At 39.3% G+C, this 20,380-nt stretch overlaps 1 protein-coding gene across 5 annotated transcripts in view; it reads left to right on the plus strand.

Annotated features, from left to right (window-relative positions):
* Nucleotides 1-20,380, plus strand: part of CCDC191 (coiled-coil domain containing 191) — a 90,300-nt gene that overhangs the window by 23,970 nt on the left and 45,950 nt on the right. For 4 of the 5 annotated variants that reach the window (XM_047874264.1, XM_047874267.1, XM_047874266.1 and 1 more), the window contains one exon: nt 10,707-10,897. The exons of the other annotated variant lie outside the window; for it this stretch is intronic. In XM_047874264.1, the coding sequence (XP_047730220.1) occupies nt 10,707-10,897 (191 nt within the window). The remainder of the gene's footprint in view (nt 1-10,706; nt 10,898-20,380) is intronic. 5 annotated transcript variants of the gene reach the window in all.

Here is a 20,380-nt window from a genome sequence, read left to right on the forward strand (position 1 = left end):
TCCTCCTAAAATAACAGTTCAGATTTCTGAAGGAAAATAGGAAAGGAGATGAGTACTCAGGGGGCCATCTAGAGAATGCGTGAGGAAAACGTGCCATGGTATATTGTCCAACCAATGAGAGATTAATAAGACATGTGTTCTCTGTAAGCTTAAGTTTTAAATTTTATTGAAGTTCACTGTATAGGAAGAAATAATGTATGTTTTAGATAGAAGTGGCTAGGTATAAATTTTATACATATGTAAAGAGTTTTATGAAATTAATGGTCTACCTAAAATAGATCACTCAGTTTTTTTTTTTTTTTAAGTTTATTTATTTATTTTGAGAGAGAGAGAGAGAGAGAGAGAGAGAGAGAGAGAACGAGCTGGGGAGGGGCTGAGAGAGAAGAGGACAGAGGATCTGAGGTGAGCTCTGAGCTGTCAGCGCAGAGCCCCATGGGGGGCTCGAGTTCACAAGCCATGAGATCATGACCTGAGCTGAAGATGGATGCTTAACCGACTGAGCCACCCAGGTGCCCCCAGATTACTCAGTTTTAAAAGGACCAGCCATGGGGTGTCTGGGTGGCTCAGTCGGTTAAGTGTCCAACTTCGGCTCAGGTCATGATCTGTGAGTTCAAGTCCCGCATCAGGCTCTGTGCTGACAGCTCAGAGCCTGGAGCCTGCTTTGGATTCTGTGTCTCCCTCGCTCTCTGCCCCTCCCCCACTCACGCTCTGTCCCTCTCCCTCTCTCAAAAATAAATAAACATTAAAAAAAAATTTTTTTAAAGGACCAGTCAGGAATTCCTGGGTGACTTAGTCAGTTGAGCATTGGACTGTTGATCTTGGCTCAGGTCATGATCCCAGGGTCATGGAATCAAGCCCTGAGTTTAGCTTGGAGCCAGCTTAAGATCTCTCTCTCTCCCCCTCTCCCTCTCCCTCTCCCTCTCCCTCTCCCCTTTACCCATCCCCCACATGCACACATATTCTCTCTTTAAAATTAAAAAATTAAAAAACGATCAGCCAGTATAATTTAAAAATTTGAGAGTATGAATAAATGATCTCTACTTCACACAGATTCTGCTTAGTGATCCTATACTTTATTGTTTTTAAGTTATTTTGAAATAATTGTAGACATACAGAAAAGGTTGCAAAAACAGTACACAGAGTACCTGAATACCCTTCACCCAGCTTTCCCCAATGTTACCGTCTTATGTAAGCATAGCATAAATATCAAACCTAGGAAATTAACCTTGGTACAACACCATTAAATACATTAACTAAACCACAGACCTTATTAGGATGTCACCAGTTTTTTCACTAATGTCCTTTTTTCTATTCCAGGACTCAGTCCATAATTCTACATTAGGGAATACCTAGGAGTATATATACCAAGGACTCAATCCATAATTCTGTTTCATTTAGTTATCACATCTTCTTTGTCTCTTCCAGCTTTGTGACAGCTCCTCAGTCTTTCCTTCTCTTTTATGACCTTGACATTTTTTTAAGGGTACTGATCAGGTATTTTTTAGAATGTCTCTCAGTTGAGGTTTTCTGATTAGATTGAGATTATACATTTTTGGTGAGATTGCTTAAAGAAGTGATGCTGTGCCCTTCTCAGTATCGTATCAGGGTGTACAAGTGTTAATATGCTAGGTTTCTATACTATAAAGTTACTATTTTTCCTTTGGAATGTCTTAGAAGAAATATTGTAAAACTATGCAAATATCCTGTTTCTTCTTAAACTTTCACTTACTAATTTTGGCATCTATAGGTAGATAGATCTTGCCTGCAACATTAATGTATTTGTCTAATGATGATTTTGTATTTCCCTCATTTCTTTTCCATTTATTAACTGAAATTCTTCTAGAAAGAAAACCTGTCCTTTCTCCCCAATTTATTTATTTATTCAATTACCTACTTTTATCAGTATGGGCTCCTAGATAGGTATTTTATTCTATGGGTTATAATCTATTATTATCGTTGTTTACTTTGTTACTCAAATTGTTCTAACTTTGGCCATTGGGAAATCTTTCAGGTTGACTTCTTTGTTCTTTCAAAATATTTCCATTGTTTTGGGGGCACTTCCTTTCTTTCTGGCACCATAGGACATTCCAGGCCCATCTTGTATTTTCCCTGTTCCAGCCCTGGAATGAACCACTTCTACACGGAACTCTGGTTTCTTTATTGGAGAATAGTATTTAGAAACCAAGATCTGAATAGTAGGTGCTCTCCGTGCTCCTGGGGTGTCATTGCTTGGCAGACAGAGCTGGGAAATACATGTGTGTGTAGTAACCCACGCATGCACCCACATTATTTGTATTTCTGTGTCTGCCTATCTGTATACATACTAAAATCCGTGAGTTCATACTGGTATCTCTAATTCCAGTGCAGTAACACAGGGGTCATGCTATTCTTCCCTCTTCCTTATTTATCACTTATTTCTATAACTGTCTGTATGTTTATTAAAATAATCATCAGTTCATAATGATACCTTCAACTCTAATCCAGCACCACGGGTTTCAGTATAGCCCCTCCCCCTTGCTGATTTAGAATTCCTTTTTCAGACAGTGAGAAACCTGACACCCATTATCAAAAATCTATTTACTTATTCTAATATACTATAGAAGTAGTTTCAGAATTGCCAACCCATACTGCTATGTAAACAAATATACTAACCAGAGTATAGTATTTGTACATTATCTTCATTTTCAATCTTATGCAGCCAGAATATTGTTACTTAGGTTGGTTCTGTTCTTCCCCTTCCCTTCTCCCTTCCCTTCAGTGTGATTATGTTGTTCATTTGTAATATTGTCAGTGAACCTGTAATTCTGATTTCTCCAGTGTATATGAGGATAACTGAGACATGGAGAGAATCCACCTACCAGACTCCTCCGGCTTTTACATAGACTTGGCTGGAGACAGGATAGGCCTCTGGTAAATGCCATGGAGTAGCTCATTACCTTGGCCCTAGTCCACATTCCTACCCTGGTTCTAAAGGAGCCTAAAGCTGCCCTTGGGAAATGAAACTTAAAACACTCAGCAGCCTAAATATGATCACAGGATAAAAAGGGGGAAAATGCCTAGCTGGCTTGCAGAGAGTGACTAGATAGCAGGAAACTTGTCAGCACCCTCAAAATGGTTCACTGGCACAAACCCAACAGCCAGCTATACAGAGTATTTACAGGAAGACTGGAAAGAATCTGTTTCTAGGAGTTGTTCTAGTTCAATCTCCTTTAATTCTTGTAATTCTTTGTGCTTTGACTCTGGATTCTATTTGTTCCCCCCAAACAATCTCTTAACATCACATTTGGGCCAAGTTATTTAATAGGAGACTTTCTGAGAGAAACTGAGCGGGCCCTCTTATCCAAACAAAAGCTCAGGTGCAGCACTATGCATGCATCTTTCCCACATACTTCATTGCCAGCTCTCTTTGTTTTATTAAAAACATCTGTTTTTGCATAGAAACTCTCTACTTCATTTTCTCTCCTAGTTTCTCTTTGATCTTGCAGTGAAATCTCTTAGGGAGATTCAGCAATCCACATGTCATTGCTAATTAGCAGAAACAACAAGGGCTTAACTATGTAACTCATACTATTTGGAAAATGGCCTTCTGAATTCTTGCCCTATCTTGAAATACATTTTATGTCTTGTTAATAAGATAAGAAAGTCTAGGGGCGCCTGGGTGGCGCAGTCGGTTAAGCGTCCGACTTCAGCCAGGTCACGATCTCGCGGTCCGTGAGTTCGAGCCCCGCATCAGGCTCTGGGCTGATGGCTCGGAGCCTGGAGCCTGCTTCCGATTCTGTGTCTCCCTCTCTCTCTGCCCCTCCCCCATTCATGCTCTGTCTCTCTCTGTCCCAAAAATAAATAAATGTTGAAAAAAAAAAAAATTAAAAAAAAAAAAGATAAGAAAGTCTATGAAACAAGACTTGGGAAAGTTGAAGAGAACAATGAAACATGGGTTAATGCTAACTGAAATCTTAACTCTGTGGGGGAAGGTTTTGGTTTGCTTATTTGGTTGGGTTTTTCTGTTAGAGAGTAAGATAATAGTGACCCCCAGGAAATCATTGTTAATGTTATGCTTATGGCATAGCGCCTTCCAAAAGGCCACCCCAAACGAAACCAAGGGAACATGGGGATATATGGAAAAGAAGCCTAGATTTTTCTAACAAATGATGAAAACAGTAGTTAAGTACCTCATTTATATAGCACGATTCATCCCTAGAGATCTTAGTTACATCGGGACTGCCTACACGCCACTGAGGTAAAGCCATTTCTGAGCTGAAACATAGCAACCATCCTCTCAGCAATGTTGTCTGTGTTTGGGGAAGGAAATGAAGGAAAAGCCTTTTTGCAAATAAAACTGTAGGGAAAGAAATGTCAGGCACACACATGAAGGACATTGGCTCTAAGCTATTGGTAAAGACCATGTGTGGTATCATTTTAGGAGGGGTTTGAAACATTATTATGTTTTACTTCATGTAGCTAACTCTGGAAAATATCCAAGTAAAATTTGATCGGTATCAGTAAGGAGGTTGTTTATTTTGTTGTTCTGCTCCTCCTTACCCTCATCCTCTGAGTAACTAGGGTTTCCCATTCTCACAGAAGGGACAGTGAGAGCCAGGTTACCAAAATATCGTGCTGGGGTTTTGCTTTTCAAAATGCCATGAAGCTGTTTGATCCAGAGGTTCCAATTCATGTATATGTAATTGTTTGTCTTTTGAAAAAAGTTCTGATTAAATTCTGCTTTAAGAAAAAAATAAGAGCTTTTGGCATAAATGGAGCCCATTCTATAAAATTTTATGAGTTGACTATCATTTCCCCTAAATGCTAGACATTTTGGGTGAATATATATAAGGATCTTGAGAACCATATTGGTAGAAACAAATGACATTACATCATTGTCTTACTGTCAGACTACCCTGGAGGTGAACCTAACATTTGTCTAATATATTCTGAGATGAGCTGTACTCTCAGCATAGTTTGAGGGTGTGTGGCTGAGGTGGGAGAATGCACAGGGAGTGGGGATTGGTAGGAGGGAAGAAATTTGGAAGAGGAAGAGAGAGGAAAAGAGAGAAGTTATGGGAAGCAGTGGGTCTGCCCTCCCTAAGACAGGAGGCCCTGAAAACCGGTCTAAGCTACATTGAGGAAGGAGCCTTATCCTAATGAATAGTCAGGTTATAGGCTATATCATGATCATTCTTTAAAAGATCCAGGGATATTTGTTGGTTAACAATTTACTGTATGAGGATGCCTAGGTGGTTCAGTCGGTTAGGCATCCAACTCTTGATTTCAGCTCAGGTCATGATCGTGGTTCATGAGTATGAGCCCCACATCTGGCTCTGTGCTGACAGGTGTGGAACCTGCTTGGGATTCTCTCTCTCCTTCTCTCTCTCTGCCCCTCCCCTGCTCGCACTCTCTCTCTCTCTCAAAATAAATAAATAAACTTAAAAAAAAAAAGAATTTACTATATGGTAAGACTAAGCAACTTCTTTCTGAAATTGTACTATTTCTGAAGAGAAGCAGAATTAGATAATTAAAGCAACATTATTACTTAGCAGAATTAAGAATTTACAAAATGCCCTAATGTTGGCAAATACACAGTGACACATATATGTGTGATGTGATTTAATGTCTGATGTATAGAATTTATTTTTAAATACTCCAGGGGAAAAAAAAAATGAATGGAGGAGACATACAACAAGATTAGCAAAATGTTGATAATTTTTGAAGCTGAATGAGGGGTTTATTCTTCTACTTTTGGGTATGTTTGTTAAATTTCTGTAATAAGGGGTATTTTTGTGTGTGGGATTTTTTTTTTAAGTTTAAAAAAGGAAGGAGAAAAAAGCTAAGTACAGAAGTTAAAAGAGCATCACACCTTCCAGGATATAACAAAAGTAGCTTTTTGTCTGTAACCAGTGTTAACATTTTGCACAGCGGTTTTGCACAGTGGTAGTTGTCCAAGTTTAGGCCTTTGGGCTTCTCCGTGGAACCAGGCGTTGTCCAGGTCTCAGTGCTGTGGGCATGGAACTGAATGTATTTTCCCTAATGTAATTAATTATAGGAGTATTTAATGTTGGGGTAGGGGACACAATGACTTCCTCTCTTTTCTTTGGGGCGTAATTATGAAAATCAGGAATAGGGTGCGTCACAGGGTACTCCTTCCCAGGGGCATGCATTTTTGCCTGAATAAGGATCTTCCTTTCCCCACCCCCCAGGATTGCATAGGTTCTATGGGGCCTTTAGCCTAGCTCTATTGGTCCCCAAAAGGAAAATAGTTGAGGATTGCCTCCTGTTGTAGCTATAGAGTGCCTGTTCCTCTTGGCCATGGAGCAGCAAGGGGTCACCTGGGGCCCCACAGAGCCTGTGGCTTTATTGCTAACATCGGAGCCTTGGTCAACTCCCCCCCAGCACTAGTTGCACCACAGTTAGTTCTGTTCAGTTCTGTTCAGAAATAAACTGTAAACTTGTTGACATTTTTGTCCTCTTTACAATGCATTGTTTATTTTTCCATGACTGAGAATTTTGATGCAATTATCACGGAGATTTCTGACAAAAGGGAAATAGCTGAGGAATTTTGATGAGTTCCCCACTTCATTAATCAGAACAAGCGTCTCTAGTGACAGGGTCAGAATTACAACGAAGATTAGATAGCAAATTGCTCTTCCACCTGATGCCAATCATTCCCCACGACAGCAGTGTGATTACACGTCAGGGAAGAGCTTTTCTTGCCAACAAAATGAGGGCAACTCCAGTGCAGGTAATAAATTTAGCAGGGCGAGCTGTCATTTCTCCTCTTGAGTGGAGTCCTTAACGATCAGAGGATGTCTTATGGAAGATTTTGAGAGGATGAGAAGCATTTCCCTTAAAAACTTACTCAATTTCACTTTGTGTAGTATTTTATTTTATAAATTATTATAGATATGTATTTAGGAACAGTCTTTCCCACAGTGATTTTCTGTATTTTACTTACCTGTACAAAGCCTTAACTCTCACCACAACTACGTTAAAAAGATGTGCAAGTTAGTAAAAAGAATATATGACCGTAGTTGAAAATCTATCAGAAACAAAACATGGTACAGAAATAAAGGAACTAGGTAAGAAATGGAGGTCAGAATAGTTGTCTGATGAGTTAAAACATTAAATTCTGAGGGGCGCCTGGGTAGCTCAGTCGGTTAAGCGTCGGACTTCGGCTCAGGTCATGATCTCACGGTTCATGGGTTCGAGCCCCGCGTTGGGCTCTGTGCTGACAGCTCAGAGCCTGGAGCCTGCTTTGGATTCTGCGTCTCCTTCTGTCTCTCTGCCCCTCCCCTGCTCATGCTCTGTCTCTCTCTCTCTCAAAAATAAATAAACATCAAAAAAAAACCCATTAAATTCTGAAACCAAATTTATTGAATAATATGTATTAAACAGAATGTATTCCTCTTCCAACACAGTTGTGACTTTCAATAATAGTTCTTGTTTCAAAGAGCAAAAGGATAGAGCACTATTGTAGTGGCACTGAAGAGGAGAAGCAGGCCCGGGAACAGCAGGGACTCAGCTGGGGGGAGAGGTAATAGAGAGAATAAATAGATCATGACTATGGAAGTATGCCACTTCTCATCACTTCTAAATAAAAGCAGAGTGCTAGCATCTTCCAGAGAAGACAGGACTGAGAGTATTTTCCTTTCCCAAATACTTTCCTCCAAGTACATTTATGGGAATCCTATTTGCCGAAATAATGTTTGCCATGAATCAAGAATAACTAAGTGGCTATTTTTGATTCACACTTTTATTTATTTTTTTTTACTTTAATGAGATTGCTCTTTTGAGTAGTCAGGAAAGACCAATCACAAGTGAATTTCGAGAAAGCAGTTACTATGAGGGCTCCTGGGTGGCTCAGCTGGGTGAGTTTCCAATTCTTGATTTCTACTCAGGTCATGATCCCAGAGTTGTGGGATCAAGCCCTGCACTGGGTTCTGCTCTGAGTGTGGAGACTGCTTAAGATTCTGTCTCTCCCTCTGCCACTCTCCCCTTCTCATGCTCTCTCTCTCTAAAATAAAATGTATTAAAAAAAAGAAAAGAAAGCAGTTGCTGTGAGTCTGTCACTTTGCTGTTACTAACTTTTATGTAGTGAAACTGAATCATAGATCGTTAAAACTGATCATTTTGCCCTTAAGTCTAATGTTAACTATTTCCACTTGATCTTAGCCAAACGGCCGAGAAGCGATAATCTTAGCTATTTTAAAGACATATAATGACAATAGCATTTATTAACACAAATTTTGCCCTTTTAAATTCACATATGTTCCAGCAGTGCTCTTCTACCATAGTAAGGTATATATTTAGTTTTTTCTCTTTCAGTATAAAAGCAGCAAAAAATTTGCCCTTCATTTTTAAAAAGAAGACTTTTTGCCTAATATAGATTGGGTCATCAGGATGCCAGAATATTTCAGTATTAACCTTAGGTATGCCACTAGCTTTTCACTCTGTGAATTTAGTGATTAACCCTTCTCTACTTGAAGTTTAGCTTTGTAAAGTAAATCATAATATCTGCAGTCTCTCCATTTGGTAATGATGGTCTACAAATTAATAAAACAGTGCATGTAATATTGTGCTTACAGCAATGCTTTGAACTTTGTAGACAAGGAATATAGAAATCCAAGAAGGACACTATTAATAGTGTTATTATTGTCCAGGTGGATTATGTTTATACTATTTCATCATTAGAAACATTCCAGGAGTTAAAATTAGAGATAGCTACACACAGAATATTTCATCAGATCGTTCAGGAGGAATATCTTAAATGAATCTGGTATTTTCTTTTGACAATGACACACAAGTTAACAATATATTTTTTTTCCATGGTCTATTTTGTGGGTTAGATAGGCAAATAATGCAAAAAGTATATCCCCTCAACTTGGTAGCTATGTGTCTTTTCTTTTTTATGACTGCAGGCATATCCTGTATTCAGCAAATGTCCCTTCCTCTCTCCCTCTCTTTTCCCTTCTTCTCTCTTTTCCTCCCTCCTTCCCTTTCTTCCATGGCATCTAAGGTAAACGTCTGCACAGTATTCCCTCATTTGACATAATGGAAAGGGAACAAGGGCTTTTTAAAGTTTGCCATGGTTTCTCCTGATAAATCACAATAGGGAAGATTTTGTAGTTTGTCTAAATGGAAATATAACTGAATTCTTGTTATTCCTGGACAAATGGTCTATTTGTAAGAATTCCAACATATGCTTCCTTCCTAATGTTATCAATCTTTCAATTTATATATCCTCTCTCCCTATAATCTCTCAAAAGGAGAGATTATATCTTAACTTTGTTCAGAGTTCCCAAATTTAAACGCAGTGGTGGTTGCTTGCTAAATGTTGAAATAGTGAAAGATAAGTATTGTTACACAGATAGAAGCAGTAAGTACAGATGATCCTGGTAGAGCTAACAAGTGCTTGAAGCTGGTCATTAGGCATTCCCTATACTTCCCACAAAGTCACTTTCTATGAAGTTACTTTGTGTTTTATTGCTACCAATACGGATTTCCATTTCTATTCAGGGACCCACTCCCTTCCTTCTGGAGGCTCACAGTCTAGTAGAAACCAGTGAACAGGTGATTATAATACAGTGTAATGAGAGTTTTGATAGAAGAAGCAGAGGTTGCTGAGAACACAGTGGAAGGGCACTGAAATTTGCAGAAAGTAGTTAGTGATAGGAGAACTTCCAGGGAGAAGTGAGTCCTGAAGTAGTCAGGTAAAGAGAGGGCAGAAATGGAGGACCAAGAAATTAGTATGAACATAGGAAGGTGTTAAGCAGTGTGGTTGATATAAGGCCAAGAGCTGAAAGTTATGTGATGTGGTGGGAACATTAAGTTTACTGTGAAGGTGGAAGATGAAGGCAACGACTAGATCTCAGAGATTTTCTCAAACCAGAGAGTAAAGTACTTCTCTGGGGATATCTTTAGGGTCAGTGGAACTTGTCTTACTTGTTGTCAGATGCATGGAGTGGAAGATCACAAGCGTCCTGAGCATCTAGTCTCTCTAGACCTGCTCACCAAAGCTCTCCCATGGTCATGGTAGCCCAGCTGAAGCTGTTTTAGCTATCCTGTTTCCAGACACCAGAGACCCCCATTCCATCCTCATGGGATCTTCTATATTCCTTTGTGTAGGATATCAGCAGGTGTTAGTAACAGAAATTAACTAATTGGTTGGTACTTTATTTTATTAAGTTTATTTTATTTATTTATTTATTGGGGAGGAGGGCACAGAGAGAGAGGGAGAGAGAAAATCCCAAACAGGCTCTGCACTGCCGGCACAGAGCCCGATGTAGGGCTCGAACCCATGAACTGTGAGATCATGACCTGAGCTGAAATCAGCAGTCAAATGTTTAACCCACTGAGCCACCCAGGCGTCTGAATCAGTTGGTATTTTAAGCTCCAAGACAAGTTGGCCATCCTCCTAAAAGCAGGTGTTTCAAGCTTTTCAAACAAGTCCCTTAACTGGGGTCTTAGATATGATTGCTACTCCAGCTTCCCAAAGGACTGGTGCCTGAGAATGAGAATTAAGTACTATAGTTTAAGCCACGAGCCTCAGCTGCATGACTTGAATAGTTATACTTGGTTCTCCTTCCATCAAGACGACAGTTGCTAGATTTGTTAGAAAAAGTATGAGGGGGATACCTGAGGTGACAGCTCTCAGTATTAGATATTACAAACACTAGAGCCAATCAGTGGTGATTTTCCACATGTTTCCATTGCAGTGTCAAAAACGGTATTTCTCTGCCTGGCACAAGCTGATCCTTGATCATAGGATCAAGCTGGGAAAAGCTGGGACCCTGTCTGACTGGAAGTTTCAACTGAAAGTCCTGCGGGCCTGGAGAGACTACACAAGATCCCAGAAGTTGGCACGGGAGACTCAAGCCATGGAAAATTACCTTAGGGAAGAAAACAGGTACTATTATCTGTACCATGATAATCCTTCTGGTGTATTATAGGACATTTTTCCTCCTGAAGAATCCCAAAATAATCTAAAAATTATGTTCACTAGGATCATCTCATCCATTATAAAATGTGGTAATCACTGTTTTTCTATATTACATCCCAAACTAGAAAATTTTAACTGAGGGGCACCTGGGTGGCTCAGTCAGTTAAGCATCTGACTCTTGATCTCAGCCCAGGTCTTAATCTCAGGGTCATAAGTTCGCGCTGGGCATGAAGCCTGCTTAAGAAAAAGAAAAAGAAAAAAAAAAACCATTTTAACTGAAAAGTATAAGCAAAGATTTCATTAAAATATACTGATGCACATGCTCTCCTTTTGAAGAAAACAAGTACTATGTTTTTTCCTTGCCCTCTGGATGTCGTAGCATTGCACCTTGGACCATTTTACCAATTCAGAAGACAGAGTTTGGTTTATAGGCCAGTAATTCTCACTGATGGAAATACCTGTCTGCACGCTGAATGTTAATTAGGAACACAGGGAACATCCATCTGCCAAGGTGATTCCCCCCACTCCTCTGTCTTCTGTCCCACACCTTATTTAGAGGTTTTTGACACCTTTATATCAGCTCTCTCTTATGCTTATGAATGACACAGAATTTGTCTTCAAATAAAACTTCCTTTGTTCTGTCATCTTAAAATTATATACATTTTCTTCTATTCATTTCCAAGTTTAGCTCTGCATCCTTGAACCAAAATCATGGGTATAGAAGGAACCATTTGTTTGTTTGGGGACAGGGGCAGTTTATGTGCTTATGTGTAATCACTTCTCTTACCAGCAACTCTTATTCAGGGTGAAAACTTGAATGAATTGTGTGTGAAACCATTGTTATGTAGAACGAAATGCTGCCCCCTGGAGTTGTGCAGCTGTGTGACAGCATCAGGCCCTGGGGTGGATACACAGGAGTCTGAAGCCCTTTTATGGGGAAGACAAGATCTAGAAGCAGGACAGGGGCTGAGCAGCATCATAAACCATCAAGTGCATAAATCATCCCCTCTGCCACTGAGAACTTAGCAGAAGTAAGTGTCACACTGACTGAGCAGGCTCCTACAGAGTGCCAGGAAGGGCTTGATCAGGAAGGTGGGTCTTGAGCCGGACTTTGTACCATAAATAGGATATTCCTAGGTGGGGATGGGGAGATGAGGTAATGGCACTTGGTGTAACCATTCAGGTTGGCCAGAGATCATCAAGCATGTGGCTTCTCAAGTTCATCAATTTGTGAAAGGCCTTGAATGCCAAGACAAGGAGTTTAGGAATTCTTTGGTAAATAAAGGTGAAGTCTTGATAGTTTTTAAGCAGAGGGATGACTTAGTCAATTTCCCTTTCTTTACAGTATGCTAGGGGGAAAAAAAAAGGTCAGCTTAGAAAACTCTTTCCCATAATTCATTTCTAAGTTCTTAGGACCTAGCGATTCATATAAGGAATTGGGATGATAGCTTACTGAAAAAGGAATAGCTAGCAAGATATGCTGGGTAAAGGAGAGAAACTGGAGGTGCTGTAAAAGGGAAGTGACATGAATGATGGTATGAAGGGAGTGGAAACTGAGTGTTGAAGTTAAACATGGCTGTGAAATTTACATACCAGAAGAAACTTGTAGAAGAAAAATATGAAGAACTTGAGATTTCGTTGCAATTAAACTGCTTAAATATGAAATCACTAAATGGGGATTTCATAATAGCATTATGTGCCAATTTTTTTTTTTAAGATCTTAGAACGTCTTGTATCTGTGAATTATTTTCAGGTGTCTATTTTTAAACATTCAGAATGGGTACTACATTTTTTTTAAGTGCCAGAGTTAGAAAATACTTAACTTGTAATAATTTTTTTACTACAGAACTTTAGAGCAAAAAAATTTAGAGCAGAAAGCCACCTCAAGGATCGTCTGATCCTGCCTGTCATTTTACCTATGTTAAAAGTAAGGCCTAGAGAGAGTAAATGACTCTCTCAAGGTCCAAAGGGTGAGAGTAGCTAGTCCAGGACTAGACTCTGGTCTCTTTGCTTCTGATCCAAATGCTCTTTCCTGTACCACACTGCTTCTGTACTAAATGTTGTATAACATCTAGGTGGTGGTTCCCCAAGACAGCTGTATTTTTCATTTGTGTGGCAATTTACTTTAGATGGCTGCAGATGAAAAATAAAGCAGAAATTAACAAATGACAAGACATGCTGGAAACATATTAGTAGTAAGAAGTTACTAGATACAAACCATCCTTTGTGCTGCTTTCCCAAATCCCTGGCTGTCTGCATGTTTTTCTTTGTTCTAGAAAGAAGGATGGGATATTAAAAGTGGGGAAAAGCTCTAAGTTAGCTACTATAAGCAGAAACCAAGAAACATTAGTGGGATTGAGGGTGTCTGGAGAGCTGGGTTCTTTTCTGTGTTGATCAGAGTTTCTCCTAGTATCTCAGTAGACCCCAAATACACATTTGCTGAATAATAAGTGAGTCAATGAGGAGTTTATTTGCTTCCTCTTTTGCAATTTAACTTGACAGTGTTTTCAAGTATTTTTTTTCCCTAAATAATGAGCTCAAGGGATATAATGGGTTACTAACCATAGAAACTAAACACCTACCAGATTGGCAAAGCACAGGTGGTTCTGTGGCCCATCCACCTGGACATGGAAATTATTTGCTATGCCCGTTACTCAGATGTCAGCTGTGTCTTCATCCTCCAGCTCTTGCATCCGCACTTGTTTCTGACACCTGAGATTTCCCTCACTGGCCAGTTCCCCCATGCAAGGCCTAGCTTTCCTGGCTTCCTTCCTTCCTTCCATCCTTCCGTCCTTCCGTCCTCCCCTTTTTCCTTTCTTTAATTTTCTTTTGTTCTTTCTCCTATTTTTGTCTGTCTCTTTTCTTTTAAAAGTAGTTATGGTAATGGTGTTATAAAATTTCAATACAATATTATAATATAATCTCAACCTTAACAAATATTCCCAAACCTGAGAATTTACTTGCTTAGGTAATATAATAAAACCCTGGTGCACATGCTTAGTTAGACCCTTTGATGTGGTGGTGTTGGAATTTGAACTGTATTTTTACTTTGCTCAGCATGTTCACTTTTAAAAGCTGACTTCATTTCTTCCATTGCTCCTCTCTTCTTTCCTCTCTTAAATTTATGGCGAGCCCTAGACAAAATTAGGAAGGAGCGGGGTTTTTGACATCTTCCACCAGCCCTTTTTGAGCCCCTGATTTCTCAGTTCTTTCCTGAGAAGCACCTCTGTTTTCCCCTCATTAACCTCTACATTACTTGCAGTCCTGCCCTCTCTTGTACCAGAGTTCTGGGCCTTTCCTGAAATATGCTTTTATCTCTTCCCTTTGTCCCTCAAGCCCCTCATGCTCTTTTACTGTAATCCTCAGTTGATGTTATCCCTCTCAGGAAACTGTGTATACTTTAACAGGCATGGTCTGGAAACAGTGCCCAATATGTAAGTGTTGGGGATTTGAGGGTACTGTGTGGCAGGCCAGTGGGAAAACTGGCTCTTTGACATCCCTCAAACTATGGTGTTCATTTGTTCACTTGTTCTTTCATTCTGTTTGATAGAATTTATTCTTTCAGCCAACCAGCTTTATTGACATTTACTGGGTACTAGGCTCTCTCCTAAGTACAGGGAGGAGGGACTTGAAAAAAGTGTTAAACACTTGCCTTCTAGGAGTTTTCCATTTAAGTGAAGTTAAACATGGCACCCAACTACTAAAAATAATTGCAACAGAAGGCAGCATAAGATAAATACTCGAGAGTGACATGGACTTGGCTATCGTGCGTTATAATCCCCTGAGGAGCTTTTTAAAAATAGGAATTCATGGGCCCCACCTTCTGAGAGACAGAATGTGGCGAAGTAGAAGAGGGCGTTTTTCAGTTTGGGGAAAAACTGGTAAATCAGCACATAGCTGGGGTGAGCCCACATGCTAGCCTAGAAGAGGGGAGGCTGGGTTGAAAATAGACTGTCAGGTCCCCATTTTCCCACACCTCATTTGAGCATTCTTTTGGGCAGTCACTTACAGCGCCCCTCTGTGAATCATGTTCGATGCCCTTCCCTCCATGCTCACCTGGTATGAAGGCAAGAGGCCAGAAATTGCGTGGCTTCTGAAGCTGGTCAGGCTCCTCATATGTCTGTCATAGAGGCAGGGGGCCCAGATTTGCACTGCCTGGCTCACTTTAAAACCCTTTCAGACAGAATCGTGTTATCTTCTTTTTCCCTGGGGGCTACCTGGTGCATTATTGAATGCAGTAGCTCATTCATTCCTGCTCCTATTCATCCCAAATGCGACTGCTTGCACCACTGCTGTTTTCATGCGTCAGATTTCAGGACTCAGATCACTAGTGTGTGCTTATTTATTTATCATTTTTCATATCCTTTTAAAAAATTCAAGACACTTTTTAGATACCTAGTAGTTTTGCCCTGAGACAGTGTTATCTTCCATGAGAATTTGTTCTCTATGTTTAGGGTGTGTGTGTGTGTGTGTGTGTGTGAGAATTAGATCTTTTAAAAAAAAACTCCTGTAGAACAAGCAATGTAAAGCCTTTTTTTTTTTTAGGGTGATACCATTTTTAGGAGGAATCTGAGGCTTAGAAGCTTCCAGGTATTTATCTAGTCACCCCTATCTATTCAGTTAGTCAGTGTTCTCCTGACTTATAGGTTCTAGTTCATGCACTGATCACTAAGTATCAATTCAGGTGTTGTTATAAACAGCATGGTTCAGCTCAGGTCATGATCTTAACAGTTTGTGAGTCTGAGCTTTGTGACAGGCTCTGTGCTGACAGCTCAGAGCCTGGAGCCTGCTTCAGGTTCTCCCTCGCTCTCTGCCCCTCCCCCGCTCATGCTCTGTCTCTCTCTCTCTCTCTCAAAAATAAATAAAAATGTTAAAAAATTAAAAAAATAAGAAGCAGCATGGTTCATATTTAAACTCTTATTTAAACCCTAATAGTTTATTTTCTTTTTTTAACTTAAATTTTATTTTATTTTATTTTTACAATTTATTTATTTAAATTCAAGTTAGTTAACATACAGTGTAGTATTGGTTTCAGGAGTAGAACCCAGTGATTCATTACGTATATATAATACCCAGCGCTCATCCCAACAAGTGCCCTCCTTAATGCCCATCACCCATTTGGCCCAACCCCTCACCCACCTCCCCTCCAGCAACCCTCAGTTTGTTCTCTGTATTTCAGAGTCTCTTATGGTTTTCCTCCCTCTCTGTTTTGTGTCTTATTTTTCTCTTATTTTTTTATTATTAATTTATTTTTTTATATTTTTCATTTACATCCAAGTTAGTTAGCATATAGTGCAATAATGATTTCAGGAGTAGAATCCAGTGATTCATCCTCTACATATAACACCTAGTGCTCACCCCAACATGTGTCCTCCTTAATGCTCCTCACCTGTTTAGCCCATCCTCCCACCCCAAACCCCTCCAACAACCCTCAGTTTGTTCTCTGTATTTAAGAGACTCTTATCTTTTGTTCTCATCCCTGTTTTTATATTATTTTTGCTTCCCTTCTCTTATGTTCATCTGTTTTGTATCTTAAATTCCACATATGAATGAAGTCATGTGATATTTGTCTTTCTCTGACTAGTTTCACTTACCATAATACCTTGTAGTTCCATCCATGTAGTTGCGAATGGCAAGATTTCATTCTTTTCGTTTGCTGAGTAATATTCCATTTTGTGTGTGTATGTGTGTGTATGTATACACACACACACACCATATCTTCTTTATCCATTCATCCGTTGATGGACATTTGGGCTCTTAACATACTTCGGCTGTTGTCGATAGCACTGCTGTAAACATTGGGGTGCATGTGCCCTTCAAAACAGCATACCTGTATCCTTTGGATAAATACCTAGTAGTGCAGTTACTGGGTCGTAGGGTAGTTCTATTTTTAACTTTTTGAGGAACCTCCATACTGTTTTCCAGAGTGGCTGCACCAGTTCGCATTCCCACCTGCAGTGCGAAAGGTTTGCTCTTTCTCCTCATCCTTGCCAACATTTGTTGTTGCCTGAGTTGTTAATGTTAGCCATTCTGACAGGTGTGGAGTGGTATCTCATTGTGGTTTTGATTTGTATTTCCCTGATGATGAGTGATATTGAACATCTTTTCATGTGTTTATTAGGCATCTGGATGTGTTCTTTGCAAGTGTCTATTCATGTCTTTTGCCCATTTCTTCACTTTTTTTTTTTTGTTTTTTGGGTGCTGAGTTTGATAAGTTCTTTATAGATTTTAAATACTAGCCCCTTATCTGATATTAGAAGATACTGCAAATATCTTCTCCCTTTCTGTTGGTTGCCTTTTAGTTTTGTTAATTGTTTCCTTTGCTGTGCAGAAGCTTTTTATCTTGATGTGGTCCCAGTAGTTCATTTTTGCATTTGTTTCTCTTGCCTCTGGAGATATATTGAGTAAGAAGTTGTTCTGGCTGAGGTCAAAGAGGTTTTTGCCTGCTTTCTCCTCTAGGATTTTGATGGCTTTCTGTCTTACATTTAGGTCTTACATCCATTTTGAGTTTATTTCTTTGTCTGGTGTAAGAAAGTGGTCTAGGTTCATTCTTCTACATTCTTCTACATGGCACTGTCCAGTTTTCCCAACACCTTCAGTTTGCTGAAGAGACTGTCTTGGTTAGCCCATTCATTCTTTAGTAGGATGGTCTTTAGTCTCCGATAATTTGTTATCTTTCCAAATTTTTTTTCTTGTGGTTGATTACAAGTTTCATAGCGTTGTGGTCTGAAAATATGCATGGTATGATCTCGATCTTTTTGTACTTGTTGAGGGCTGATTTGTGTCCCAGTATGTGATCTATTCTGGAGAATGTTCCATGTGCACTGGAGAAGAATGTATATTCCACTGCTTTAGGATGAAATGTTCTGAATATATCTGTTAAATCCATCTGGTCCAGTGTGTCATTCAAAGCCGTTGTTTCTTTGTTGATTTTCTGCTTAGATGATATGTCCATTGCTGTAAGTGGGGTTTTGAAGTCCCCTACTATTATGGTATTATTATCAATGAGTTTCTTTATGTTCATGATTAATTGATTTATATATTTGCGTGTTTCCACGTTGAGGGCATAAATGTTTATAATTGTTAGGTCTTGGTGGACGTACCCCTTAATTATGATATAATGCCCTTCTTCATCTCTTGTTACGGTCTTTATTTTAAAATCTAGATTGTCTGATATAGGTATGGCTACTCCAGCTTTCTTTTGGTGACCGTTAGCATGATAGATGGTTCTCCATCCCCTTACTTTCAATCTGAAGGTGTCTTTATGTCTAAAATTGGTTTCTTATAAATATCATATAGATGGATTTTATTTTCTTTTCCATTCTGATACCCTGTGTCTTTTGATTGGAGCATTTATTCCATTAACATTTAGAGTGAGTACTGAAAGATAGGAATTTATTGCTATTGTGTTGTCTGTAGAGTTGGAGTTTCTGGTGGTATTCTCTGGTCCTTTCTAGTCTTTGATGCTTTGGGTCTTTTTTTGTTTTGTGTCATTTTTTTCTCCCCTCAGAGAGTCCCCCTTAAAATTTCTTGCAGGGCTGGTTTAGCGGTCATGAACTCCTTTAGTTTTTGTTGTCTGGGAAACTCTTTATCTCTCCTTCTATTTTGAATGACAGCCTTGCCAGATAAAAAATTCTTGGCCGCATATTTTTCTGATTCAGCACATTGAATATATCCTGCCACTCCTTTCTGGCCTGCCAATTCTATGGATAGGTCTGCTGCGAACCTGATCTGTCTTCCTTTATAGGTTAAGACTTTTTTCCCTTGCTGCTTTCATGATTCTTTCCTTGCCTGAGTATTTTGTGAATTTGACTATGATGTGCCTTGATTGTCAGTTTTGTTGAATCTAATGGGAGTTCTCTGTGTTTCTTGGATTTTGATGTCTGTGTCTTTCCACAAATGAGGAAAGGTTTCCGCTATAATTTGCTCACATAAAAACCTTCTACCCCTTTTTCTGTCTCTTCATCTCCTTGGACTCCTATGATTCAGATGTTATTCCTTTGTAATAAGTCACTGAGTTCTCTAATTCTTATAATGTGCTCCTTTGCATTAGTTTCCCTCTTTTTTACTGCTTCATTATTCTCTACAAGTTTATCTTCTATATCCCCCCCATTCTCTTGAAAAAGAAGAAAGGCTAAAATGGATTTAATATCAATCATAGTGACATGAAGCTTCCATAAAATCTCCAAAATACAGGGTTCAGGGAACTTCCAGGCAGGTGAACACATCCACATTGACACCCCAAATACACGGGGACAGAAGGTCTTGTGCTTAGGACCCTCCCAGACCTCACCCTATATATCTCTTCATCTGGCTGTTCATTGGTATCCTTCATCATATATCCTTTATTTAACTGGTAAACATAAATGTTTCTCCAAGTTCTGTGAGCTACTCTAGCAAATTAATCAAACCCAAGGAAGGGGTGGTTGGAACTTACAGTCTATAGCCAATTGATCAGAAACACAGGTGATAGATAACCTGGTCTTGTGATTGGCATCTGAAGGTGGTAGGAGGAATGGGGGAAGATACTTATGGGACCGAGCCCTTAAACTGTGGGATCTGACATTGTCTTCAGGTAGAGGTGTCAGAGTTGAGTTGAGTTCTTGGATACCCTGCTGGGTGTACAAGAATTGCTTGTTGGTGTGGGTAAAAACCTCCACACATTTGGTGACTAGAGTGCCAGAAGTGAGGTATTCTCTGAAAAGGTAAAAAAAGACACACAGGTGACAAACAGTGGGGAAGAACTGGATTTTTCCCTACATGGGAAGGAAAATGGAGTTTTTCCATTATATATGGTCTTTAGCCTTTCTGTGCATGCAGTTATGTAAGTATGATGCTCAATTTATATACTCGTGCCAGAAATTCCCATATTTCAGCTTGGAAGCATATTGGGACAGGATGTTTTCCAAAGGGAACTCTGTCCTTCATTTTATGATTAATTGGGAACTGTGTCTGAAACCATTTCTTTTGGTTAGCATACCTAAGTATTGCATTGGATTGAGGTTTTAAGACATAAGTGATTTTTCACTTTCAGAAATATTTATGTTTTTAGTGTTAATCTTTTAAAAAGTATAGAAATTAGCTTATTTGGACTATTGTCACTCTGCTGAGGTGAACTGCAGAGGAATGGGAGTAAAACCAGCCTTGTCTCTGGATCCCTGCCTTCTTCATGTCTACTCTTCCATCACAACCCTCAAATGTAGATATTTTAACACACTTTGAAATCCCCTATATAGTCATTATAGAGTGGCTTCTAAGCACTATGGTGAACATGAAATTTTTACCCATTTTCTTACTGTTAGTCTTTTTGTTATACTTGCAGAAATATTTTTCTCTTTCCCTTTTTATAGTGTCCAAATAACTTCTTCCATGACGGTCAGAATCCTAGATCACTTTTTGCTGTTTATGCTGTAAAGACTTGAAATTAACACATCAGATAAATTTCACACT

Source organism: Prionailurus viverrinus, chromosome C2 (assembly GCF_022837055.1).
Source record: "Prionailurus viverrinus isolate Anna chromosome C2, UM_Priviv_1.0, whole genome shotgun sequence".
In the NCBI taxonomy this organism is placed as follows: domain Eukaryota; kingdom Metazoa; phylum Chordata; class Mammalia; order Carnivora; family Felidae; genus Prionailurus; species Prionailurus viverrinus.